Below are 27,958 nucleotides of genomic sequence, written 5' to 3'. Positions count from 1 at the left end.
ATCGCGCACCAGCTCCTCGCCTTCTCGTCCCTCTCTATCTCTCTCACTCTCTCTCTCTCTCTCTTTCTCTCTCTCTACCGTCTCCCGCCTTTCTCGCAGACGGTCTTGACAGCTCGATTGTCGCGCGTAATAACTCGTCCAGGTCCGCCTCGTTGCGCGACTTCTCTCGCTGCTCCAGTTTCACTGATTCGTTAGCTCAAGCGGCGTCAAGGAGAAGGAGACCCGAGTGACCTCGAAACAGCCATCCTTCTCGCACAGGTCCGTGACGGTGGTATATATTCGACTCTCGACACGAGACGCAACGGCCATTGCTCGTCGAACGTCGCGTACGCGTCGTCGTGCGTAAAAGGCACGGCGGTCTGGACGGCCGCTGGTCGGAGGCCTGCGAGACGCGAGGAAAGAAGCGAGGCAGCGATTCGTTCTTCGGACCCCACCCATCGCTCTCCTCGCACGACTTCGCCTCGCGTGAAATCTTCGCGCGAGCACCCACGCGCTACCACGCGCTCTACGTGACTAATGCACTGCCCGTGTTAATCTGATAGTGTCACGTGTACGTCGGCGCATCCCCTCCACCGTAGACACCGTAACAAGAATAGATTGAACCCCAGGTGAGTCCAGGTAAACAGACAGACGAGCAGAATTTCTCTCGTTTTTTTTTAGTATTTTTTAAGACCACGTGTCTAACCTTTTTTGCTCTCCTCTTTTGTATAGTTCTTCCTATTCTAACCTTTGCACTCCAGATCTGTTATTTTTATCTGATCGAGTGTAGGATTTTATAATATATTATGCAAGAAAGTAAATATAAAAAATCTTGGAAAAATTAAGTTTAAAAATATATATTTCTTTATATTAATTCAGCACGTGTAGAACTTATTTTTTATAATTTGATAAATCAGCTGTTTTTAAAAGTAATGAAAAGATCTCGTATTTCCAATATTACATATATATTATATTAAATTAACATTTCATCAAATATCTTGTTTTTCAATCTTTGAGATTAAAAATATATCTGAAATAAAATCAAGAAAATCTTGAAATGATAAGATACGCGTTTATATAGCACAGGCAATTATTGTCATTGTCACTTAAATCGATAATGAGAGAAATCTTTTAGGAACAATAGAGTGAACAAGAGTACAACTGCTGTGTGAGTGTTAAGCTTTTTCGTTTATTGAAAATATCTCTGTAAAACGTGTGTATATTGTGGCCGGGCGAGGTAAGCCGACAATACCGAATCTTCGACAACGAAATGAAATCGGGTAGCAAACGAAGAGATACGATGAAGACATTGAAAACAATAGAGTCGATCGTATTTTAGTATCTACATAAGTAAAGGACGAATCAACGATGCATTCGCTCTTACTTTTTTTTTTAATCTTATTATTAATTATATTATGTATAACAAAGCGGTAACAACTTGTTAATTGTAACTATTATGATAATAATCGTTTACTTTATATAATTACAATAATATAATGTGTAAGGATCGTTAACTAATCGATAACAAACGAATCGTATCCTCCTCCTTTTTTTTCCTTCTCTTTTCTTATCTCTCCCTCTCTCTCTCTCTCTCTCTCTCTCTCTCTCTCTCTCTCTCTTCTTCTTCTTCTTCTTATTCATCGTATCTTCTCCCCATCATCTTCGTCGCTTTCCGTTTTGACCCAATATCGATCGTTAGCTTACAATTAAATCATTTTATTATTATTACTCTTTATTTCGCTCATCCCCCTCTCTTTTTGTGTATTAATTATTTAACAACAGTTTTTTTATCCTCTTATTATTTGCTCTTTAATTTAATAATCGTAGTAAATATAGTAATTATTTATAATATTGTGCAAATAACCCATATTTTCTCTTGTTTATTTTTATCCTGTTAAGTAGTAATGAATGTCTTAACGGAGGAGCTTCTCTGTGTTCTCGCATTTTTTTTTCCTCGCGTGTCTCGTCTTGCGCGCGCGCGTGCGCGCCTGTCCACGCGTGCGTACACGTGGACACGCGCGCGTCATCCGGTCCGCGTGTCCGCACGAACACGCGCGAGCACGCACACACACATATTATGCACACACGCACTCATATACACTCACACACACACACACATACATACATACATACGCAGATTTTTTTTTTTTAATGGACGATCCTTCGCGCGTTTTTTTTTTTTTTAATGTTTCGACAGCTAGCTTGTTAAAATTGGATTCTTAGCACGTTTCTACCTAGCTTGATGACCCATGGCAGTTGCTTGTTCATTTATACTGGCCGACAGGCTCCGTAGCTTTACAATGTCCGTAGCTTTAAAGTGTCTTTACAATGCTTTAGCCCAGCTCTAGGATTTTTGTTTCATATTTATTTATTTATTTTTTTTTATTTCATTAATATCATTATTTATTATCTCACGACGTAGGATTAATGATTCGAGAGTATCGAGACACTACAAAGCCCTTTTTGTTGCTATCCGTTTAAGAAAATTTTTCGTGCATTTACGATTAGTTAACTTAGTTTTCTTTTATACAATACGTAACGGCAGTATCGTCCTCGGAGAAAGTACGTTAAACCTCGTCTTACCTCGCTTAACGAAGGAAAGCCCTATTTTTTTTTGTTATATCTTACAGCCGTCGTCGCGTAAAAGCTTGTATTTTTAATGTACACTTTGAAAAAATTAACAAAACTCAACGAAGCACACCACGCACGCTCTCCCATCCCCCTCCCCCTAGCGACATTGTCTTCTTCGTCATCGTCGTCATCATTGTCGTCGTCGTCGTCGTCGTCGTCGTCGTCGTTGTCGTTGTCGTTGTCATCGTTGTCGTCGTCGTCGTCTTTGTGGTTACAATGTATCGATCAAACAGTGTTTTTTCCCTTGCGAAACTTTTCTTCCGCGATATCACCAACAGTTGTCAAGCAACCCTCCCCTTCGCTCCTCAAACAACTCTTATATAATATACATTTCGGAGATAGAAATGCGGGAGGACAGCGAAAGGACTGGCTTTTTAAGCAAAAAAAAGAAGGACTTGAGTAGAGAAACATCTCTTCTTTTTTCCTATTCCTCCTTCTCTCCTAGTGACGATAAAACGAAGAAGATAATTACTAAATCGCCGTTCCGTAATGTAGATATATGTTACATAATCTGTATATAAGTTATGTAATTTAATAATATATTTCTTAAAGCGCGAGAGATTTTTAAAAATCCTGAAAAATATTTGCACGCTCTTCGACATAGCATTCGCGCATATCTTGACGCAATCTTTTTCGACGGACATTTTCTCATCTTACGTAAGATATGGTCCCCTCGCAGTCCTCTTCGATTCGATGTCACGGACGGAATGTTAATCTCAACGTCGATGAGAACACGTTGCGATTAAATTATTGGGGAAGTGGTGAATAACGCGCGGCACGCGTTGTAACATTCCATCCTTCGACGAATCGACGCATTTGCCCAGACAGACTACTTCAGCCTACTTTTATAAAGCAGATGGTCCGCATTTTCAAGATAATCTCGGACGGGTTCTCCAAAGTGAACGCGTTGCGTAACCGATTTTTTTTTTTTTTTTTTTTTTTTTTTAGTATAGCTCTATCGTCAGCAACGAATGCGAATCGCAAAGATATAATCCACGAGACGATGTCTGATTTAAAAATCATAATTATTTTATATCGCAAGCTAATTACGGTGATGTTGCGAATTCAAGGGAAACTTTGCAACAATCTACAAGTTATTCGGGATATTATCCGTCAAATTGTTTGACATTGAATCATCGTTTATGCCGGTCGATATCCGAAGCACAGAAATAGAGAACGCTTCCATTATCTTCATCGCGTGATTCGCCTTTTTATTTCTCACTTTGCGTGACTCATCGAGACGATCGTGAAAAGCGAAACCCATGCAAATTTGCCTTAAGCCACTCGTCTCTTCGTCTAACGCCTCCAATCGGGGAAGAACGATATGTAAATCGTCGAGGAGGCGTTTCCGAAGATTGCGGCCACATTCGTTGGACTGTCCGTCGCTCGTTTAAGCCTGTCCTGTGCATACAAATCTACATCGGAACACGAGCATGTTACGCTAATGCCCTAGCCAATTAAGGGCTCAGAATAAACGTTCGTGAGACATTACAGGGGCTTACGTTAAACGTTTCATCGGCGGATGCGCTTATGTCCTATAAACATTCGATAAAGTTAAGTGACATTTAACCGATCGTCTTCGCCCTTTTCCTCTTCTCTTTACGTCTCTGCAAACAGACAATCGAGATTTTTCCAGAGACAGTGTTTAACGAGAAGAGAATTAAATGTACGCTATTGCGTAACGTTGATTTACGTTAATCAATATTTCTCGGTTCGATGTAAAAATATGTGTACGCGACAGGCCATAAAGTTTCGCGTCGCCCATCTATCATTTCCGTATATCGACTTATATACACGATTGCCTACATAGTCGACTCGCGAATGTAATGTCGAAAATATTTATTATTGTGAGGAAAAGCGATTTGATTATATTATATCGAATTATTTGCACGTATTATACAACACGGGAGAGGAGGCCAAACCGATGACGGGGCGGGGAGGGAGTCTCGGAGGTACGGGACAGAGTGAGCCGGACGGACCTTTTCGGATATATATATATATATATATATATATATATATATATATATATATATATTTCATACTTTTCGATATATCGAAACGATATCGACGGCTATGCAGCAAAGTCACTTCCGTCTTTGATTTGTCATCGTCATCGTCATCGTCGTCCGTCGCGCTTTCAAGACGCCGCGATTCCGAGGGACAACGTCGATGGCGCGAGACGCGATCGATCGGTTCGGAAAAACGTCGAGGGGGGAGGGAGAGAAGACCGATACATATGTGCGGAAATGCATGTTCAGATGACAGTTCTCGAACGAGCGAGATGCAGGCACGCAGCTGCGTTGCAGTTGCACGCCTGCGATCCGGTAGCGTTAGTGCCATCCTGATCAGATTTCTCTGCAAGTTTTAAGAAACGCATCTCTTTTCGTTTTTACATAATTAATATATAGTGCATTTCGACTACTTTATTATCGCGATAAAAAAAAAAAAAAAAAAGTCAAAGTCTCTTTGCAAATGCGGACGGCATATTAAATGCTCCTGATTATACGCATCGCCGTCGCCAAGGATTATTTTTATGGTTGTGCGATGTAAAAAATACTTTCAGCCCCGCGTATGCGTCTGACAAAGCGACGTAGCGAAACGCAATTTTGAAGCGCTAAATATTTTCAGTTTACAATTAGGAACATGCGTTCTTCTTATCGTTTGTCTTACGTTTTACTTTCGTATAGAGATAAATTTATTTGTGAATATATATATACATATATATATATATATATATATATATATATATATATATATATATTTTTTTTCTTTAGAATATAAATTTCACACAATATTTAATCTTAGCAATATACATTTTAAGCGATCTTAGCTTTAGAATTTTTAAGTGGCCAATGTAGGTACTGTAGAAATGTCGAATAATTCGCGATTCGAAATTCGTGCATTGCAAATAATTGTAGAAAAGGTACGATTAATATCAAACAAAGCTTTGTCGCAGAGCAAAAACTCGCCGATAGCGTGTGAATTATTTGTACAATAATTTCCCAATGACAGATCTTAAACACTGTTTGTAATTTAAATATGTTTTCGTAAAAGTAATGAATATTTGTGACGTTATTTTTGAAATGTTTTATATCATTATATTCATCTACGACGACACCACTGCTCTTCGATGTTCTAATTGTGGACGTTGTCTTTGTCATTTATTAGCCTCGTCATTGTCATCATTGGCTGCGTTCGGACGATGAAACAGTCGATTGAATAATAATCGAATGTGATTGACGAAGAGAGAAGAGCGTAAAGTGAAAACAGAATTTGTAATTTACAAATTAATTACAAATCGCGCGTAATTTATAATTTAGAAAAAATTTAATCATTTAATTTTATAAACTAAAAGTGCACATAATATATATATATAATTTGTCATAATTCTGTCATAAATATTCTCCCATATTTTTCTTGCAGCTCAATTATTAGACGTGAAAGATCTAGATCTATATAACGATGACATTTAAATCCTTTATCTCCGAGTGCTCGTAAATCCAGCAATCATATTCAATTGCATTAAGACTGTTACATTATTGTAAGCAACATCTATGCTGAACACAGCCTTTGTTCTCGCTGTTACGTCCGTCGCGTCATGGTCCTTGGTCTTTACGAGAGACGCTCTCGACCAGCGAGAACGCGTTCTCCCTCTCTGCCCGAATTTCGACACCCCCACCCACATGTCGACTTCCTGTCTAAAGACTGTTGACAACAACGGCCCGCCGCTTCCACGTCGTTGTCCCTCACGACCCGCGCGCGTCTGGTCCCCCCCGCACATCCCTTTCCTCCGTCCAATCGACCCTACGCGGATGTAGACGTAGAAAAATAACCACCGCACAATCCGCATTAACACACACGCACACGCACACGCACACATGCACTATTATTTCTCTCCTTGTTTTTGTTATATCTCGCCGCCTACTTAGGCTCACCGCCACGCGCGTGACCGCGATGACGCTCTTCCTTCATCTCGACGATTCGCTCGTGTGCGTGTGCAGGGCGAGATGCGCTCTTCGAGCTGTCCTCCGCTCGACATTTTAAGGGAAAGGATAGTCGGCGTTTGAAGAAAAAAATGCAACGTTCGCGAAGATAAATGTTTTTCGAACAGCAGAGTTTTTTTTTTTATTCCAACGACTAATAAAATGTCAAGAGCAGAGGAAACAGACGCGGGCGCTCTGTTTGTCTCATCCTGCACACACGCATCCGTCTTCGAATTAGTGATGGTCGATTTTTAAGAAAGAATTGATTTTTGAATCGATCTTGAATCGAAGTAACTGAGATCGATTTATTAAAAAAGTCGGACCAAAAGAATCGGTTCCCTAAAAATCGATCTAAAAAATCAAAGCTACATAACAAAAACTAAAAAGTCATGATTTTGTAAGATGGATTATATTTGCATAAATATAGTAAATTATGTTTTACTTTAAAATAATTTGATTTATAAAATTATTTGACATTAATTTCGGAGACACTCAAAAATATTTAAAAAAAGAATAAAAATATATTTTAAAACATTTTTTTTTTTTTTTTTAATATATTTATTCAATTTTCCATTCGTGTGCAGATTGAAAAGCGCCACTTCTGGCACCACTAAACGTACGTATATCAAATCAACAGATCGAAATTTGATTTTCTACAAAAAGAATCGATTCGTATAAGAATCGAACAGAAAAGAATCGATTTTTTTAGGAGAAAGATTGATTTTCTGAAAATCGAATCGAGATCGCCCATCACTACTACGAATATATATATATATATATATATATATATATATATATATATATATATATTCTTACGAACGGTTGCAGAGTGTCGTCATCGGTGTCGTCATCGTCGTCACGCGTTGTATCGCGATAAACTCTGATACTGCCAGTGTAAATTGTTTAAACACACGTTCAAAGTTGCTCTGGTGATCTGTGTGTAAGTTGTTGCGCGGAGGCAAAATGAGATTGGTACTTATACTTCGTGAGGGAATCGCCAACTGCTATTGCGACCACGGTGGAAAGAGCACAAAGTGTGTATGTGTATCTGCTTGGTTGGCCACGTTAAGGAATTGAGAATCTATCTCCGGGACGTTTGACAATGAGACCCAGCAGAGAGGAATCGTGCCGATTTTCGATTAATTGGGACAGATGGGTTTCGCAAAGGGAGCTGTCCTATTTAATTTAAATAAATGGACCTCCTCGCAAACAATATAATGCGTAGAGCTGTCTCTTTCCATCGTGGCCCAAACGTCGATCGGGGTCGACGCGTGCAACCTTGACGGACGCGATTCCATGCGAAGTCTCTGTGCGTAAACCCGTCTAAATTCTCCGCATTTTTATTAATCGCTCGGCCGGAACACCACCGACTGCGTTACTAAAGATAACTCGGGTGCTGAGAAACAGAGAGCGAAGAGGATATGGTTCGCTTTCGTGATGTAGAGAACACAAAAGCAGCGGCTTAAACGGTGTGTGCGATCAGACGCCTCACCATGATCCGATGATTAAACGTTATTTAACGGTGCGATATATCGGGAAACCCAAGTTTTTTTTTTTCTTTTCTTTTCTTAAGCTTGCTTAAGATTGCTGTTATTCAAAAGGCACAACGTAGGGTTTTCATTATCATCCGATTAGCGAGAAATACTTGTACGATCCAATTCGTTTTCGCGTGTATAATATAAAAGACTCTTTCTATATAGAGGTTTTCTACTTCTTCTTTCTTCTTCTTCTTCTTCTTTTTATTTTCTCTTAATTTTCCCCTTATTTTCTCTTTCTCAGGCTTTTCAAGATACGCGATTTCAGAACTCTCGAAGTGAAACACTCTCGCTACTGAAAGAGCAGTATATATATATATATATATATATATATATATATATATATATATATGTATATATATATATATATATATTTCGGAGCGATAAAACTATATTTTATATAACAGTATATTCTCTTTGTAATTAACCACGCCAGAGAGAGTTCGAATCGGACGAACAAATTTCGCGCGTGCTCCGTGTTGTGTGCACCATCGATACAATAATAATTACAATAATAATAATAATAATAATAATAATAATAATAATAAATAGAATAATTATAATTACAACAACCCTATTTAAAATATCTTCAGCGTTTTACGGGTTGTGCGACGCGAGACGGGTTTACGCGCGCGCGCACGGCGATCGTTTGCGATTATTCGAATAACGATACACTAGAATGTATTTTAATTTATTTATTTCCGAAGCGCGTTTACTACGTCGTGTAAGACTGCGTGTAAGTTTTTTTTTTTTTTTTTTCTTTGTAAATGTGTAAATATCTAGCTGAGAGATGATGAGACTGCGGAATCGCGCCCCCCCCTCCCCCCTCTCTCTCCAACCCTTTCGGCCGTTTGTCAATCGTCGGGTAACAATTTTGCGTAAGGACGTCTTTCTTTCCGCGCAGCGGCCTTTTTCTCTCTCTCTCTCTCTCTCTCTTATTATTATTATTTATTATTAATTTTTTTTTTTTAAGAAGCCAATACGCACTTTTCTTTGACGCATTTATAGCCGTACGTGATACAGTATCGCGACGCGAAAGTGTCAAAAGGGAAGGGCGGCGAAAGAGCGGAGGCACACATTAGGCAAATGGGAGTAAGAGAGAAATAGATACACACACACACACACACACACACACACATATATATATATATATATATATATATATATATGTATATGTATATGTATATGTATAAATCCGTGAGAAGAATCCGAGAAAAGAGGAAAAAGGAACGACGATTTACAAGCGGTTTCCCTCGGTCGGGACGCAAAAGGTTCTTCGCGCACGATAAACCCGATCGGAAAAAGAGCCAGAACGCGGCCAAAAAGAGACGCGGACACGTCGTCGACATTGACCCCGAAACGTGGGGGGATGCTTCGCGAAAGGGGAAGGGGAAGGAGAAGGGGAAGGGGAAGGGAAACAATCTCTGTAATGCACATGTGAGAATCGGGAGGAGGGGGGGAGGCGAGAGGCGGGGAAGTGTTACATTCGCAGTCCGCGAGTTAATTAATTCGCGTCGGTTAGGTATATTATACTTGTGAGACGCGGCGGCTCCCCCTTCGGGACCGACGGACGAGGTCGCAACATGACAGGTCCGAGAGAAAAAGGGGGCGGGAGAGGGGGGTTGTGGAACGAAGCGGCGCGACCAAGCGTTTTTCGCGCACCGTTTTTTTCCGCGAGAGATTGCAAGCCGAGCGAATGTATAACACTACTACGCGCACATTTCGTTTCATTTTTCACGAATGAGTCCCCTTTCGCCCGCGAAATTTCCTTTCGCTCGTCCTCTAATCGTCGTTAATCGAAAGTGATCATCGTACGTGTCGGTATCATCGACATCGTTAACATCATTATCGTCATCGTCGTCGTCGTCATCATTATCATCATCATCATCATCATCATCATTCTTTCGCGACTACTTTCCCTTCGTTCCTCTACCATAACTGCGATTATACAATATTCGTTCTTTAAAGCGAATGTCGCCGCAACGGGGGCTCGACGGCGGCGCCTGAGGCGTCGCGGCGTCGCGCGGGGGCGAGTAGGCGGGTAACTGCTGTAAAACGGTGTAAAAAATCCAAACGGCGGATATATAGAGAATTCGCGAGATTGAGCTAAAGTGTACAAGATGGTGTAGACAAGAGGTCGCGCGCCGCCTCGATGCGCGGCCGTCGTCGCGCGCGGCTAACGCGCGCGGATACTCTTTAAATCGAACGACGAGGAACAGAGGCGAGGCTCGCGAGAAAAAGCGAAATAGTCCATCTCTCCTTTTCTCTCCCCGTCGCGATGTCACGTCCCACGAGTCTCAATATGGGGAAGTCGACTCGGAGAGGACGTTGCGACGTTCCGGCCTTCCCTCCTCCTATTTCTCCTCGTGTTATTTTCGTAGTCTCTCTCTTCTTGCTTCTCTTCTCGTTTATCTTGAAGCGCCGTGTCGCGCTCTCGCGATATCTTCTGCGATCCGGACGCCACGGTCGATTGAAGCCGATCTTCGGCAAAATTGCGTATACACGCGCAAGAATCGGCGATCGGCGAGAGCAGCACACTTTCAAACCTGCTGATCTAGACGCACAGTCGCAGTCTCCTCATGTACTTTATATACGGACGCTCGTCTAACTAGCGACGTGTCTCTCTCTCTCTCTCTCTCTCTCTCTCTCTCTCCCAACGGTCGTGGCTCGTTTAAAGTCGATTAAAGGCAACTCGTTGGAGGAATTGTTATTTATACAACTATAAGGCTGTCGATGGAGAGCGCACGCGAGGTGCCCGCCCGGCCACTACTTCGCACGAGCAGTGCGAGCGGCTGATGATGCGTGATCATCGTCGTCGACGATGTTGCTGCTGCTGCTGCTGCTGCTGCGGCGGCTGCTGCTGCTGCAACTGCTGCTGCTGTTGCTGCTGCTGCGACTGCGGCTGCTGCGATAGAGCGATTTTCGGCGCACGGACGGCGGCGGTGGCTGCTGCGGCAGCTGCGACGGCGGCGACGACGACGTTGGCGATCAGACGTCCGCGGTTCTCGAAGTGACACTCGGCGATCGGCTGTGTATGACAACGCGATGACCGTTCTTCGTGACGTAACCGTCGCTCTCGACCAGCACCTTGGTCTGCCGTACGCACAGATCCGTGTCCGGATCGTCGCTCTCCTCGCTCGGCCCGCCAAGCCGTTGCTGCTTGTGCTTCCTCCAGGCATTCTGTATAAGACGAGCGCAATATTCCTCGCGCTGCCGCCACAGGGTGGATGAGACCGGCTCGTAGCCGACTTCGTCGGGCCGTGCCTGGACCTCGCCTAAATCGCCCGTCTCTTCGATTGGATTTCCCTTCCGTGCGAAAAAGTCCTTGGTGAGGGCGTCGAGGATATCCACGCAAAACATAAGGTCACCCTTACATATGGGGATATCCATCGACACGATCTTGTATTTATTGGGCTTATGTATCTGCAACGGGGGTTCCAATACATCAAGAAACTCCGACAGCTGGTCGTATCTGATGTACTGCGTGCCGTCCGGATCGAACTGCTGCCAAATCTCGTAGTACATGTCATAGTCGTCGTCCGTCAGGCCCTCCTGCACGTCTTCGGTGGCCTGCGAGTAATTCTCGAGAATCACGGCGATGTACATGTTGATGACGATCAGGAAGCTGATGACGAGATACGAGAGCAGATAAGCGATCCCGATCGTCGAGGAGCCGCAGTTGCCCGGGTAGCCGATCTCGTTGTTCGGCTCCTGGCAGTCCTCCTCGTTTATTATACCGTCGAGAACACCGTCCCAACCGGCCGATGTCGACATCTATCAATTATTAAATCATTGTAATTGACAATGTGTCCAAAATACAATTAAAAAAACAAACACAAATTCTTTCTTATATCATTTTTGAAAATATATATATATATTTATTACATATCATGATATCTTGTCTTTAATTTTAATATTGTTATGAAGAGCAACTTTATTTGTTATTCGTTTTTTTTTTTTTTTTTTTTTTATTAAGATGTATTGCAAAGTTACCTGAAATAGCAGTATCATGGACTGTCCAAACGTTTTGAAATTGTACACGTCGTCGAGTCCGCTCTTGTCTTTGACGTGCATGAAGAAAGACATTCCGAATATCGCGAAGATAAACATCACCAAAAACAGCAGTAGGCAAATATTAAAGAGGGCCGGCAACGACATCGCCAGGGCGAAGAGAAGAGTTCGGATACCCTTGGCACCTTTCACGAGTCGAAGCACACGACCGACCTTCGCCACTCTCACTACACGAAGCAAAGTCGGCGATACGAAATATTTTTCAATAATGTCGCTGAGCACCAGACCTGTGCGGAAAAGAATATAGCATTTTTAGCAAATCCCAGACCTGGGCTCCACTTGAATTAATGTCGAGGAAAAAGGTGCCTAAATCATAGAATTCATTCGTATAAATTCATCAAAGTCTCGTGCATTGTCGGTTCAACAGGTTCGGGGTTACATGCATTTGGATTATCTAATTATCGTGTAGTTAGGAAAGTAAGGTGCGTGATTTATAGAAGCATTAAAATTTCAAGTTTCTATAAAACTTGTTTTCAAATTATATGAGTAGAAACGAAGAAATGAAAATCATCTGTTTCTCTCTTTCCGATAAAAAGTATGCATAAATCCGCGTGAGATAAAACATTCACATTAGACTCGTTCTAAGAAGTGTGTGCATTATAGGTGTACAAAATCGAAAACTTTAATTGTTGTAAAACTTCATGCGCGTCCTAAGAGGACTCGGATGCTATCTTTTAAAATTCCACTCTTGAAATGTCGGAAAAATATGAAAAGCGTAAGTCAAAATTAATTGATTATATGGCAGCTATATATCGTAGCCTAAATTCGAAATTATGCAGTGCTTTATGAAAGATAATTTTCTGAATATAAAAAATATTATTTTTACTACACTATATCATACGAAAATAGAGACGCACTCAACTATAATCGAAACCTAAATAAATTAGAATCTAAAACCTACTTTATACAGACCCGATCTTACCCGACACTTCGATTAATAATTGTTGCAATATCGATTAACGTGTTGAATCGCTCTAGCAAAGCGTTATGTCTCGTCACCATATTAAATATTTATCCTCTTAATAATAACTCTCACAAGAGATGTATTTATATTCTATAAAATTTATACAATTGTAAATTGCCTAACTTTAATTAATTCAATAAATGGAATGATTAATTCCATGCAGACAAAATTGCTGATTTAAAAAAAGTTATACTTGTTTTATAATTTGTTCGACACGAAATAACGCTGAGTTTAGCAATTCAATTTTGAATTTCAATGGCACTTTGTAGGATACGAATAAGGTCATGGGTTAGGCATGGTAAGGTAAAATCAACATCAATGTAAGGCTACGTAACGTAATGATATTCACCAGTCGTTGAGACACGAGCGAAACGTTGGGCCTGTCCGCTTAATCAAGAAGAGAGATTCTACGTGCATTAAAAAAAAAAAGAACATAGCGGAGAATTAGAAATAGCATGGCATGCCGAGATCTGTTCTCGCACGTGAGATAGAAACACTACGGCTACGAGTATATGTACTAAAGGCGAAGAGATAAACTAGATCATAATTTCCGTCGATTGAGAAGAAGCTAACAGGCCGCTCCTTTTCGCACATTTCGCTTTCGTTTCGCTCGGGTCATACGACTGACGCAACCATTACGTTACATTACCTAATATTGACAATATAACAACAACAAAATCAAAGAGGTTCCATGGCTCCTTGAAGTAGTGGTAGCGCAGAGCGAAGATCTTCATGAGACACTCGCTGGTGAATATCACAATGAATATCATGTTGAGATAGTCCAGAACATTGCTGAACGTTGCGGTTTGTTGATAATGGTCCAACGTCATCGTGAGCATGTTTAGCCCAATGAACAGCATGATTATCATATCGAACTTTTTGTCCGTCACTATTTCAAACACTATCGCCTGCGGTCGCCACTGTAAAAGTTGAAAGAAATATTTTATATCAATATAGGTATAGTTACCCGCGCTATACTTGCGAATAAACAAAAAGTAGAAAATAGTATTCTGAAATTAATTAAAGTCGAACATTTTTAATAAAATTAATGTCAAAGTCACAATGGTTTTCAAATTATTCAATATTAAATTATAACATTAAGTTTAAATTTTTAAGTAAAATATTGAAAATATTAAATTATTAAATAATATTACGCCAAATTTGCACGTTCAGATTTATATAATGATCTATGTAGATGTATATATACATGTATGATACAGCCCGTATGTGTGTATATTATTTGTATAAATTACCCTCGGTCGAGGAATGGCTTTCAGAGGCTTCTTATTGCCCATTTTCTTCATGGCGTTGTAATATTTCTTCTGATCTTCTGTCATGAACATCTCGAGGGATCCGCCAGCCTTCTTCTTTTGCTCGTTAAAGTTGTCGATGATCACACCAATGAATAGGTTGAGGGTAAAAAACGATCCAAATATAATGAAAAACACGAAGTAGAGGTACATGTAAATGTTTGTTTCGCGAATCGGCTGCTTGCCGACCTGAAATTAAAAGAAAGAAAAAGAGTGCGTTAGAATGTGTAATAAATATCGATAAGAAAAAAAAGGAAGCTGTTACGAGACTATACTCGCCTCCCTGGAATCGATCGCGTCATTCATGATTTGGATCCACCCTTTGAAAGTCGCCACTTGGAATAGGCACAGATATGCTTTCCCGACGTGATCGAAATTCATTGGTGAGTTCTCCCACGTGTAATTCTCTGCGAAGCAGGCGTTCCGATCTGGTATTATCTCGTAGCTGAGTGTCGTCTTGTTCACGTCGACGCACTGCGGCATAATAATCCGAAATTAAATTTTATGATGCACACTGTACTTTTTATTTATTTATTTTTTTTTAATGACAGTTTTCGAGAGAAAAATTCTGAAAATAAGTTTAAAAACTATAGGATATAAATAATCTTGCGTAAAGATTGATCATGGATTTTTTATATCTGCGCAATGTACGTACCTTGTAATATTTGCCAGCGAATAGCTGTACTCCCATGATAGCGAATATAAGCCAGAAAATAAGGCATACCAGCAACACGTTGAAGATAGATGGAATGGCTTGGACCAAGGCATTAACGACTACCTATGAGAGACGAAGTATGATTAAACGCGACATCACACTTTGATGTTTAATTAAATGTTTTAGCATCTATGTTCGACTACGCGATTGTTACACGCGCTATGCACGTGCTTGTGTTTTAATGAAAGATCCAAAATACATAAAATTTATTTATTTTATAAAAAACTGATTGTAAAAGAAGAAAATAGACAGTTTTATATTTTCAAAAAAAGAAAAATAATTCTTATATAGGTGTTATTTTGAAAAAAATTTACAATTTTATATTTTTTGCAGAAAAGTGAAAAATATTAAGATAAATAATTATAAAAATTTCTACTTAATAAACACAAACAATATAATTTATTTATTAGAAATATATATTATAAATTATCTTTCATATAAAAAATAGCTATATAATTTAATATTAATACACAAATAATAATATAAAAATTTAATCTAATATTTATTTATATATATATATATATATGTATATTGCATTTCTGTGTGCAATAGCTTTTAATTCTGTGCGTGATATTTTGGCTTTGCAAGCGTTTTTGAGTAGATCCCTTTGATTGATTGTGTCAATACATGATGAATATTATAAGTAGACGTGAATCAAGTGAATTAAAAGTCAAAAAAATTGAGAAAAGTAGAGAAAATTGAAATACTTTGAGATTTTCAATTTGCATACACACAAGAAATCATTCTTTCTTATATCGATGCAAGTAAACTTTATTGTTAAATAATTTGCTTACTTTTAATTATATATGTATACGAATCATTACATAAATATTGATATTTACGCGTATTTTTATTATTAGTGTGTGTGTGTGTGTGTGTGTGTGTATGCAATTTAAGTAAAAAGGATTAAAACTAATATATAATTATTTATTATAAATTAGTGTGAATGTGATTTTGAGTGATCGTGGATCAGTGACTGATATGCGCATCGTGTAATTTATATCTACAAGTATTTGGGTACATACATACACTAAAGAAAGCAATCTCAGGCAAGTTCAACATGTAAAGCAGATGCAAGTTGCAGCACAAACAAAAAGCTGACGAAAGCAAGCAAGCAAGCATTCAAGCTTTCACTAAGCAATTTAATTACAGATATTACGGCCAAGCAGTTTATATACAGAATATCCCAGAAAAAATGTATACATAACGCTCTTTCACATTTGTACAATTTTTATTGAACATTTCCTCAAAATCTAATGATATTGAATATTGAACTAAGCAACTTTTTAATATTGAAAAATAAATAAAATTTTTTATAGTTAATAAAATCTCTTTTTAATTTTCTGTTTGAGGAATAATTATTATTAAATTATTTAATATCAAAAGATTAAATATTTGCAACTGATAATTAAAGCGGATAAAAATTGTTCAAAAAAATCCTTTCTTCTCTCTCCTTTCGGAAGACATTCAATATATAATATAACTTTTGCAATTAAAATTTCTAGATAGTTTTTGATCCGTCCGATTAATATGTTCCCTAGAATTATTCGTATAAATTGAGTGAAAATGATTCTTTGGAAGGAATATTTTTAATTAGATTTGCGCGTACTTAAATTTTTGCAAATTAAAAGTTCTAGAGAATATATAAATCATATATAAATTCAGTAATAAAAATTCTATGAATTCTAAAATCTTCGTGTGGTTTCGTGCAAAACCAAAAGGCAAGAAATAAAATGTCGAGCGCCCCGAGGAGCACCTTGCAGCGAGCTACTGTAAAATAGAAGAAGTGTCAGGGCGTGGGATGACAGTAATTACTACACCCAGTGTCTCAGCGACCTTGTGTTGCGAGTATGTGATAAAAGTATGATAAGTATATTTGCGAGGAAATATATTTGTGATTATTATCATGGCGATCATAAAGGGCGATCATAAAGCTATCACTACTTCGCGTCATGTGTATAGTGAAAAACGAATAAAGTATACCCTGTGTGTGCACTCATATCGCATATTCAAATATACAATTGTCCAATAAATCAGAATAAATAAACTTGCTAATTTTTTTCAACAGTCTAACATATTTAATCTTAAAATGCGATATGAATACAAATGTGAAATTTATTTTATTTTTTCTTAATACGAGTGAAACTTTTGGACCCGCTATCATAGAGTTCGTGGAGCTAGGTCAGGTATATACGGGATGCTTTCATCTCGATCTTCACGTTCGAATGTCTTTTTGCAAAATTACTTTACACAGAGAAAAGGGTTTTTTCCTCGCGAAGATAAAGAAGACGACGCAACACGTACATCAAAGATAACGTATGTGAGATAAAGCGCGTGTCCTTATGTATGGTGCGTGTTTTCATGAGTGTGTCGACCGATTTCGTGAACGCATCATCTACACGCTGTTTTGCTCCACGCATTTGCATTTCTAAGCTCTGCTGTGCATTCGCGCGACTGCTTCTATTTTAGCATATCCACGTGCAACAGGAGGAAAAATGTAATATCGAGTTTTCGATATTACAGCACCGACGATATCGTAGTTTGTCAAGAGTCGACATCGTCGTACACGTCAAAGTTTCTGAATCTTATATTGAAATATGAAAACATTTTTTTGCGTATTATAAATGTTAACATATTCCATAAAGATTATTTATAATGGACGTCATCATATTTGCATGGGTAATAATATGTACAAACAATTTCCAAAAATATCGATTCTGTTAAAAGAATATATATCATAAAAACATTGAGAAAAATAGAATTAAATGTAAAAACAATCATTTAAAGAATCCAAGTATTTCAGATTAAACAGAATTAAATTCCTGATTAAGAAATATGAAGCTGATAGCGGAGACATCGTGACTTTCAATTATTAAAATTATAACTGACAACAATGCAGGCTCTTGATGAACATGGTCGGTCGGTCTGTTTATCGAATTTTTCGTGTAAGAGAAGGGAAACGATAATGACTTTCGAATCCGTATCCGAATCTGAGAATCATTGTTCCCAGTCGCTTGCGAGAATTTAATCAAATAAGTATAGTATCGATATCGCGCTTGCAATATATAAAGGTAAAAGAATTGGAAATAACAGCAAAATATAATCTAACAATGATTTATAAAAGATTGTAAATAAAAATCAATAACACAGATTCAATGACGCATAGCGCACACAAAGATGAAACCCTTCCCTATATCTATTTCAGGAATAAAAAGTTACAATAAATTTTTTTCCTTGCAGTGTACATTTTTTTAATTTTCGAATTATTATTATTTTAAATATCTATGTAAAATTTTCACAATTCCAAATAAGATTAATTGATCATAAATAAAGCATTAAATGCGTCTTACTTAGTATCACGCGATTACTTTCATATCCATATCACAATCCTCTCAATAATATTATTACATTACAATTATTTTTAATGGCTACACAAGTAGATATTCGTATCAAAGAATATTTGTCCCAACGGACATTCTTTCGATGCGATTACCCAGAAATACCGTTATATTCTCCCGGCGGGGTTATATTCTTCGCGGGGGCTAACATAATCAAACGGCGGAGTAAATTGCTCCCAAAACTGCTACCGGAACTGAACGTAGACGGATATGTAGAGTGCCGTCGTGGGAGGGGAAGAGGAGATTCGACTCTGCCGTCACCAGCGGCAGACAGCGGTAGATAGCGAGTAACAAGGTCTGCTGAGACGGTGGGTTACATACCCGCATCCCCTGCATTCTAGACATCGCCCTGAGCGGCCTTAGGGCCCTTAGGGTCCGCATTGTTTTGAAGGCTTGAATCCCGCCAGCGCCACAGAGCGACGCTACGAAGTTAATGAGCGATACCTGCGAGCGAGAAACGAGAGCGAATCACAGCGAGAGGTAGACAGACGAGTGGATAAGAGGGGTAGGAGACTTGATCAATTCCGATCAATTCCGGGGGACGTCCATCCAGATGGACGGGACAAATAAGGTGAGGAAAAAAGGAGAGAAAGTTTAACAGTGACGGCCGAGATCGACGTTTTACTGGCGTTTCTTCGACTCCTTGACAGATCGAGACATTTAGACATCTGTACAAAGACGAAAATTCAGGGGGCTGTCGATTTGTGGAGAGCCGACATTTTCTATATCTATATAGAGATATATATATATATATGTATATACTCATATGTACATTAGTATATCATTTTTCCATAAGTACCGCCACTTTCGAAGATTTATGTAAAAAATGGGAAAATTAATCAAATTAATGTGTCGCGAAAAGTATTTATACCTTTTTTTCCCTTCATACTCGGAGCAGAAAATTATCTTGGATGATTATTCCTCGAAATTTATTGAAAATTAATATATAGTATTCAAATATAATAGAAGAAAACTATCAATAATACAAAGTACTCATTATATTGACAATAATTTAAATTTAAATTTAAATTTCTTTGAAACATATATATCTATATATATATAGGTACAAAGATTTTAAACGGTTGCAAAAAATAAAAATGACGTTTCGCGTAGAGATATTTTTATGTGTTTCGTCACAAGTGAAAAATTGATAATTAATATTTTGAAAATGATAAGCGAAGGATGCGTGACGGTACTTAGAGAGAATAAGACTACGTTAATATGATACGACAAATATATAAAGAAGGGAGATAGAGGCATAAAGAGATTCCAGGTACGGCACATTTAGCATTTAACAATTATCAGGAGATATACATGACTGTGTGTATGTGCATATATATATTGTACGTAGGAAGATACATATGCATTTATATACACACACATATATATATGTATATAGACACACACACACAATCAAAGACAGAGATAGAGATAGAACGACAAACAGCTCGGTAGGGATTATCATTACGAGCAAGTACTATCGGCTGCATCCTGAAACAGACGAAAAAGGTTTGTCATACTTGCAATCACGTCGCACCACGCGAGTCTCTCATTTTAATTTACGCATTGTAACGTCATTGCGTGAGCAAAATTACGAACAAGATACATTTATGTGAATAAAAATATATTGTTAAATTTATTAAATTGATATAAATACAAGTTAAAATAAAAGAATTAATGATTATTAAAATAAGAATAAAATGAAAATTAGAATTTAATAGAAGAAAAATATATGTGTACCTACTTATTCATTTTAATATAAAAAATGATAAAGGTGGGATTCTTGCTAAGTTAAAAATTAATGAAAGGAAATTATTTAAAAAAAATTAGATGAAAATTTAAAATATTTTAAAAATATAATAATAAAATTAATAAAATAAGAGTATAAATATTGTGTAAAAAAATCGAAATAAAATTTTTAAGTAAATTAAAAGGTAATATTCATCAGATTACATCTTAATTATTTATCGAAGAAGAGTAGTTTTTAGAGATATGTTACTCTCGCGTTGGGGCGTCGCGATATGGTCTGAGAAAAATATTACATATCTTGAGATAAACATATTACATATCGCGCGCGTTGACGCACGTAGCATTCATACGCACGCACGCACACACACGCGTGCGCGCACACACACGTACATACAAGGAAGTTTTTACACTACACAAAAAGCATATATATATAATATATAATTACATATATTATATATTATATATAAATATACTGGTATATTTTGCACAACGATCACTGGTACCAAGAGACTCTTAAAAAAAAGGCGTACATAGGCGACTTTAGCTAGTACGACAATGACTCCAGAATCAGTGCAGACACCAAGTAGAGACGCCAGTGTATCTCTGCACATCTGGTAAGCACATCATAGTACACCGTAATACACAAGCTACACCCGCCGTAGCTGTTCCTTTCCCATTTATTCCCATCTATGTTATCTTCTCCTTCTCACTTATCACAACGAATATTCCAAAGCCGAAGCTTCGAGCGTCCGCGTCCAACGGATCGATAACGTGCTCCATCGAGATTCATTGAATTCGCAATGGATCGGAATCGAGCCGAGATAAATCCAGCTCGTTTTAAAGGATCCAATCTCCACCTTGACTATTCATTCACAACATTAATATACATATAATCATTTCTTTCTCGATCCCGCGAATAGAACGAAATTAAAGAAAGGCGAGAAAATAGGAGTCAAAAATTCGGAATATTATATTTTCCACAAATTTAAAAAATATACAACTAATAAATTGTTATTAAATAAAAATTGTAGAAGTACGTTTGAAAGATAGAGAAGTTTCTTGCAAAAATAAATCATATATTGCTATCAAGAGAGAGAGAGCGAGAGAGAGAGAGAGAGAGAGAGAGAGAGAGAGAGAGAGATAGAGAGAGAGAGAGAGATATTAGTCAAAGCTTAAACCTTCGATCCTCTAAAACGACTTTGAGTAGTCTTGACTCGTAATCGATCTATCGCCACGACACTGTCACGACTACTTTGAGAGAAAGAAAAGGAGAGAAAGAGAAAGAGAGAGAGATAGAGAGAGAGAGAGAGAGAGAGAGAGAGACAGATAGAGAAAAAGGAACAATTCATGCAAAACCGGCAGTCCCTCGTCAATCGGAGCTCCGCTCGGCTCGAACAAATTAAACGTGCTATCGTAATATATATATATATATATATATATATATATATATATATATATATATATCGATCGATCCGTTAGCTCCGTACGATCCATCAAACGTCGTTGCGATAACAGGCTCAATTTCTTTATGCTTTATTTCTTTCGCTTTCAAGTCCTCGTCGACCGATGACTTACTCTCATGCCCTCCCACCGTGAGACTGCTCGTAAAGGTCTCAGGGCCCTCAGTGTTCTCATGGAACGGAAGGCCGGGATGTCGGCTGCGCCGGCCCAGACTGCGCCCAAGTTGATCAGTGATAGCTAGTTTCATTAAACATTCATCAGACGGGAAATAATTTGCGTTAGTCCTTACAATAATACTTAATGACGATCGAGAGATTAAGAGAAATCCACCTCGGAAGCTTCCACGCTCGGCTCCCACCGCTTCGCACATCGGCATTAGTTGATCGAGAGGGGGGGGGGCTGGGGGGCGGGGGCGAGGGGGGGGGGGGGAAGGAGGGTGAAAGAAGGGAAAGAAAGAAAAAAAGGGGGAAAGAGAGATGAAATAAAAAACGGAACATGTGTTTATATTATTATCTGTGCGCCGACACTCTGTGATTTGTATCTCTAGAATGCTCAATTATTTATATTTATCACAAAATGTATGTATTATTTAAAATCTTTTACATATAAATATGTAAATTCTCTTTATCCGAAGCGCACGGACGAGCGCATTTTTCTGCGACCTCGTATCGCGAATGACTTCGATTTATTTTTATCATGACATTACGTGACATGTGCGACCGAGATTGTTGACTGCTGTTAACTTAAGATTGCTACGATATCGCAATTTCACGGTTTCTCCGAAATGACGTAAGTTCATATACGACGAATGATTGGCACGTGTACGAAGTCATTCGAGAGAACGACAAGATTCCTCTCGTAAATTATTCGCCAAGTGTGCAATTGAGCTTTTAGCGTGTCGAGATCTTCATTTATGCGTCTAAATCTTTATTGGGCGAGTCTTTTGCAGACATTAAATCAACGAGCGGTCTATGTCAATTGCACACGTTGTACAAAATTAAACATTCTCATAATTGGATTAAGATATTGAAGAAAAAAAAAAAGGTGACGACTTACCATGACGATGATGAAGTCGAGCCAGCACCAGGCGTTTGTGAAATACTTCCTAAATCCTAGAGCCAGCCACTTGATCAACATCTCGAGGAAGAATATCACAGTGAATATTCGGTCCATGTAATACAATATGTCCTGTAGGACAGGTCGTTGTTGCAGATGAACGTCCTCCAAAGCCTGCAAGTCGTTCAGTTGATTGATTGCTTTTTGAATAAAGCTCTTTGAATAAAAAAAAAGTAAGATAACAAATTTACCAAGGCCAAGCTACTCAGAAGGATCATGGTGATGACGGCAGTCTCGAAGTACTTGTTCTCGATCAGCCGGAAGGTCTTTAATCGCAGGTTCGCCCAACCTTGCCAAAACGGAGCGTCGTCATCACCGGCCAGGAATGGGAATTTCTTGTAGCAATTTTCCGGACAGCAGTCGGAAGGATAATTCGATTGAATGGGATCTTCGTCCGCGTGTATGATGTCGACGTCGAGCTCGTCACCTTCTTCGCCCTCGTCTTCTAGATCTGAGTTGTACAGATTTTTTATTCATCAGTTCCATAAAATAAAGTTTCCTTCAATCCAGCAATTCGCTAATCTTTCTTCTAAAATTTTCAAAGAATTTTCGCCAAGTTATAATATAAACTTCAAAGTTGCATCAGATCTACCTTCTTCCTGCTCCAAATCTTCTTTGCTGGCATCTTTCTTCTCCTCGCCATTCAACGAGTCCATACTGCCTTTGTGACTTTCGTCCTTAAATGCCCGGTTTTTGTGGCTGCCGTATGATTTATTACTGTTGAAAAGAAACACTCGAATAAGGAACAGCTTTGACAACATACCTCGAAGGAATAAATAACTTAAAAAAAAAAAAAAAAAAGTTAACCGACCTGATGGTGTCATCCTCGTTCTGATTAATATAATCGTTGTCGAGTCTATAATCGTGGTGATTAATTGAATTCGCGATAACCTTTGTATTGTTCATGCACAGCTTGCCTCTCTTCAGCTTGTTCTTCAAATCTCCTTTAGGAAGAAAGGCAGATTCGATATATTAATCACGCTACAGCGACATTATTCAGTGTGCAAAATTTAATGAATAATGGGAGTTATATATGAGAATCTCAAGATGAAAAGAAAAAACATAACACTCTTTTAATTCCTAAATGAGGGAAATTTAGAAGCTCATTACACTTTCTGTGATTACTCTCAGCAAAAACACTGAGAAGTGCAAAAAAAAGTTTATAAAATAAAATTATATCCATTGGAATATCTCTGTTGATTGTAAACAAAACAAGATTATTATTACTATATATATCAAAGATTATATTAATAATCTTAATTTCCGATGTACTTACCGTGAATGGTGAACTCCATCCCATCGCCAATGGCTACTTCAAGCTGGTTGAGCTCTTTGGCGCTCTTCTTGTCTCTGTACGCATCCAATTCGCCATCTGCAAGATCTAGGTCCCCATCGCGATCAATCCCATCTGCACAGTTATACAAAATCTCTAACCTGCTCTTATAACAGGAGGTTCGTATCGGAAAACAAATCGGAACACGCTGAAAATTATGCAGATCAAAATCCTCTTCCCATATACATATACATGTATAATATAAGTACATGTTTTTTCACATACACGTATATGCATTGTTTTCCGTCGCGATCCCCAGTACATCGGATTGAGGAATCAGGATTAGTGTAACGTGATGATATTGTTTGCATGCAATTGTGTACAGTGTCATTTGTAGTCAGTGATATAAAAAAAAAAGTAACTCGTTTTGAAAACGATGCGACCTCGATTCGCATCGTAAATTATTTTACGCGTGATACCTGCTGCATTGACATGTGACATTTGTGAAAATCTCTAGTGATTTCTAGCATTTTCATAAATAAACAAATCGCAGAATCAATGTTGATTTTGCTAACGGTGCAGGTAAATTTAAAAAATCGAAATAAAGAAATTTCCTTTATAAATCAAGATGAAGAATATACAGGGTGTCCCATTTTAATTTCTCCAGTGAAATATCTCGAAAAATATAGAAAATTCGAAAAAATGTTTCAGACAAAAGTTATATGGTTTCTAGGGGGACATAAGATGATGCCATTAGTTTGACCTTGAAGAGTCACATGAAGGTCACGTGAAGGCCATTTTGAATTTCTTAAATGGAACATCCTATATATTTTTGCATATTCTTGTAGCTTATCTCGAGAGCTTTCCAAAACACTATGATAAAATGTTTTTTCATTAAACACTTTTCGAGTTATAAGGCTTCAAAGTTGCAATATTTTGACATAAAATACAAGATATCTCTCGTAAAATATTCATTTCTTGATTATCTTACCCTAATACTTTTATGCACAGAATAACGAGACAAATCAATTGGCGTAATTAAAACACATAATTATGTTAAAGTAAAAATGTGTAATTGCTAGTTGCAAATTCAGATTTTTTCTTAAAGATAACTATGTGTTTTCTTTACACCAATTGATTCGTCTCATTATTCCGCGCATAAAAGTATTAGGGTAAGATAATCGAGAAATGAGTATTTTACGAGAGATATCTTGTATTTTATGTCAAAATATTGCAACTTTGAAGCCTTATAACTCGAAAAGTGTTTAATGAAAAAACATTTTATCGTAGTGTTTTGGAAAGTTCTCGAAGTCAGCTACAAAAATATGTAATGAAAAATAGTAGGTTCCATTTAAGAAATTAAAAATGACCTTCACGTGACCTTTAAATGACTCTTCAAGGTCAAACCAATGGTATCATCTTATGGCTCCCTCGAAACCATACAACACATGTCTGAACCATTTTTCTCTCCCAGGCTTGGTTTTCGAGATATTCGACTGGAGGAATTAAAATGGGGCACCCTGTATAGTTTTAACAATGCATGATATTTGAAAAAGCTACTCATAATTCAATCTGTTGATCTTTAGTCAAAGATGTACATCTTTAGAACCTCACATTCCACCACAACATTCTGTGTCAACGTATCCGTTCTTCAGGCAAATGAATTTTTTAATCGAAAATTTATATCCATTGACAGAAATGCGACACGCATCACGCAAATTCTTATATATATATATATATATATATATATATATATATATACTATATATATACATATGTCTAAATTTTGCTTAATGCTAAATCCGCTGAAGAGACGACCAACATCTCGTTGACAACTTCATCCACTGAAATTACGTAGTAAAATGCGTTCCCAAAATAGGATGCATAGCAACGTATAACTGCCAGGCAGCTAATCAGCGAAACAAAATTTAATTTGCAATTAATCCCACCGTGCATTAAACATGAAATGTTATTAGTTTCTTTCTTTTCGTTATATCCGAAATAATATTGAATCTAAGATAACTATAGATTCAATTGATCCCGAAAGAAATTTTTCGTTATTCGTATATCAGATTTCGTAAATCAAATTTTATTACAATGCAATAAAATTTGCTTTCATTTTTAACGGAGCAGAATAGCAAACCAAGTAAAATTGAAAGAGTCTGCGTAATAATAAATCGAACGTGCCAGCCGACGTATGTATGTATGTATGTATGTATGCATGCATTTTAAAACCATGAAAAATGTTGTTGTACAAATGACAAGTCAATAAGAAATGCATCAAACGCTTAAAGTGAGCGATGTAAAATAACGTATGCCATTTTTAATCTTAAGAGCAGGAAAAAATTATTAAATCCCGAATGTTTGTCGTATAGATCGTAGATGATCATCATATACGTTCTACTACTTGGTCGCCGACTGGCACCAGCCAAATGTGTAGAAGAAGTGTAAAGCAAAAACTGAAAGACAGTGCCACGAAACTACACAGCGCACACAGCAAGCGATCTGATTGGATATAAACCTTCTTTCCAACTGTTGGACGGTCCCTCACCTGGCGCCTGATCGGATATCTGATTGGTGAGTTTGGCTCGCATCAATTTAGCAATGTAAAGAATATTTCGCTTGATCCACTTAATGAAACGCGCTATGCGATCGATCGCCTCCGCGATCTTGTTCGTGTCGTTGTCCGCGGTCGGGGCTGACAGATTTGACGAGCCAAAGTTGCTGAGCAACAGAGCTAAGAAGAGGTTCAGGACCTGTGTTCATGGAAAAGTAACATCCGTTTAACGATGATTCCATCATGTGTTGATTTTCGCATCGATAACAAGTATAAAAAAAAAATATCAACAAAGATTCCGCACTTATACTTACGACCAAGTTACCGATGACGACGGTAGCTAAGAAGAATGGTATACAAGAGACATCGCCCACCAGCATGCAATCCCACATAGACTCAATCCACTCTCCGCATAGTACTCGGAAAACGATCATGAAAGAGTGCATGAAATCGGTAAAGTTCCATCTGGGCAACTCCTCGTCCGGGAAGTAGTGAACGTTGTCGATGTAATTCTTGCCGAAAAGCTGCATACCCATCACGGCGAAGATGAAGATAATGATGCACAATACGAACGTCAAATTACCCAGCGCACCCACCGTTCTGCCCATGATGGAGATTAGCAGATTCAGCGTAGGCCACGATTTAGCCAACTTGAACACTCTTAGCTGAAAAGAATCATTTATTTTTACGGTCCGTTTGTTTTATTCGGAATTTTTAATTATAATAGAAAAATGCAAGAGAGAAAATATATATATATATATATGACACTCACCAATCTGAATGATCGTAATACCGATAGACCTTGTACACCTTCCAGACCCAACTCCAGAAGTGAAAGAGCGACGATTATAAAGTCAAAGATGTTCCAGCCTTCTTGAAAATAATATTTTGGACTCATCGCTATCAACTTCAGAGTGGCTTCGATACCGAATGTTGCGGTGAAGAACTAGAATTTCAATTATAATAAATTATCGATTAAATATTCCAACTTTTCAATCTCACTGAAAGTCTTTAAACAATTCAATCACGAAGAGATATTTGAAATTCTTGAAAATTTTTAATATTTTAATAGTTTTTGAATATTTTTATATAACCTTTCTTTAATATATAAATATATTTAAATATATAATATCCATGCAATAAATTGTATTTTTCCAAAACGTTTAAGAGAGTCTTAAAAAATTTACTAATATTATTATTATTAATTATTATATAT

At 37.9% G+C, this 27,958-nt stretch overlaps 1 protein-coding gene and 1 long non-coding RNA gene across 32 annotated transcripts in view; one reads left to right on the top strand and one right to left on the bottom strand.

The window, feature by feature from the left end:
* Positions 1–489: 489 nt before the first annotated feature.
* On the top strand, positions 490–27,641 carry LOC140664439 (uncharacterized). Of its 2 annotated transcripts, none has more exons than XR_012046455.1 (3): positions 490–608; positions 26,561–27,432; positions 27,560–27,641. It is a non-coding gene; the product is annotated as an uncharacterized lncRNA (long non-coding RNA). The 2 variants fall into 2 exon arrangements; XR_012046456.1 differs by having other exon boundaries at positions 549–618.
* Para (sodium voltage-gated channel paralytic) overlaps positions 1,149–27,958 on the bottom strand; it is a 51,027-nt gene continuing 24,217 nt past the window's right edge. For 7 of the 30 annotated variants that reach the window (XM_072889516.1, XM_072889518.1, XM_072889526.1 and 4 more), the window contains 15 exons: positions 27,515–27,688; positions 27,057–27,407; positions 26,707–26,941; positions 24,189–24,320; positions 23,724–23,856; positions 23,505–23,629; positions 23,104–23,363; positions 22,853–23,026; positions 18,908–19,030; positions 15,129–15,251; positions 14,753–14,947; positions 14,417–14,662; positions 13,813–14,083; positions 12,122–12,426; positions 1,149–11,902 (listed from right to left, as the gene is read on the bottom strand). In XM_072889516.1, the coding sequence (XP_072745617.1) occupies positions 11,117–11,902; positions 12,122–12,426; positions 13,813–14,083; positions 14,417–14,662; positions 14,753–14,947; positions 15,129–15,251; positions 18,908–19,030; positions 22,853–23,026; positions 23,104–23,363; positions 23,505–23,629; positions 23,724–23,856; positions 24,189–24,320; positions 26,707–26,941; positions 27,057–27,407; positions 27,515–27,688 (3,633 nt within the window). In that variant the 3' untranslated portion in view covers positions 1,149–11,116. Of the gene's footprint in view, positions 11,903–12,121; positions 12,427–13,812; positions 14,084–14,416; positions 14,663–14,752; positions 14,948–15,128; positions 15,252–18,907; positions 19,031–21,910; positions 22,034–22,852; positions 23,027–23,103; positions 23,364–23,504; positions 23,630–23,723; positions 23,857–24,188; positions 24,321–26,706; positions 26,942–27,056; positions 27,408–27,514; positions 27,689–27,958 lie in introns of all 30 variants that reach the window. The other 23 variants (XM_072889519.1, XM_072889524.1, XM_072889529.1 and 20 more) reach the window with 7 other exon arrangements.

This window comes from Anoplolepis gracilipes, chromosome 4 (genome assembly GCF_047496725.1).
Source record: "Anoplolepis gracilipes chromosome 4, ASM4749672v1, whole genome shotgun sequence".
Classification (NCBI taxonomy): Eukaryota; Metazoa; Arthropoda; class Insecta; order Hymenoptera; family Formicidae; genus Anoplolepis; species Anoplolepis gracilipes.
Note: the sequence above shows the minus strand (reverse complement) of the source record. Positions and strands in the feature narration are given on the sequence as shown.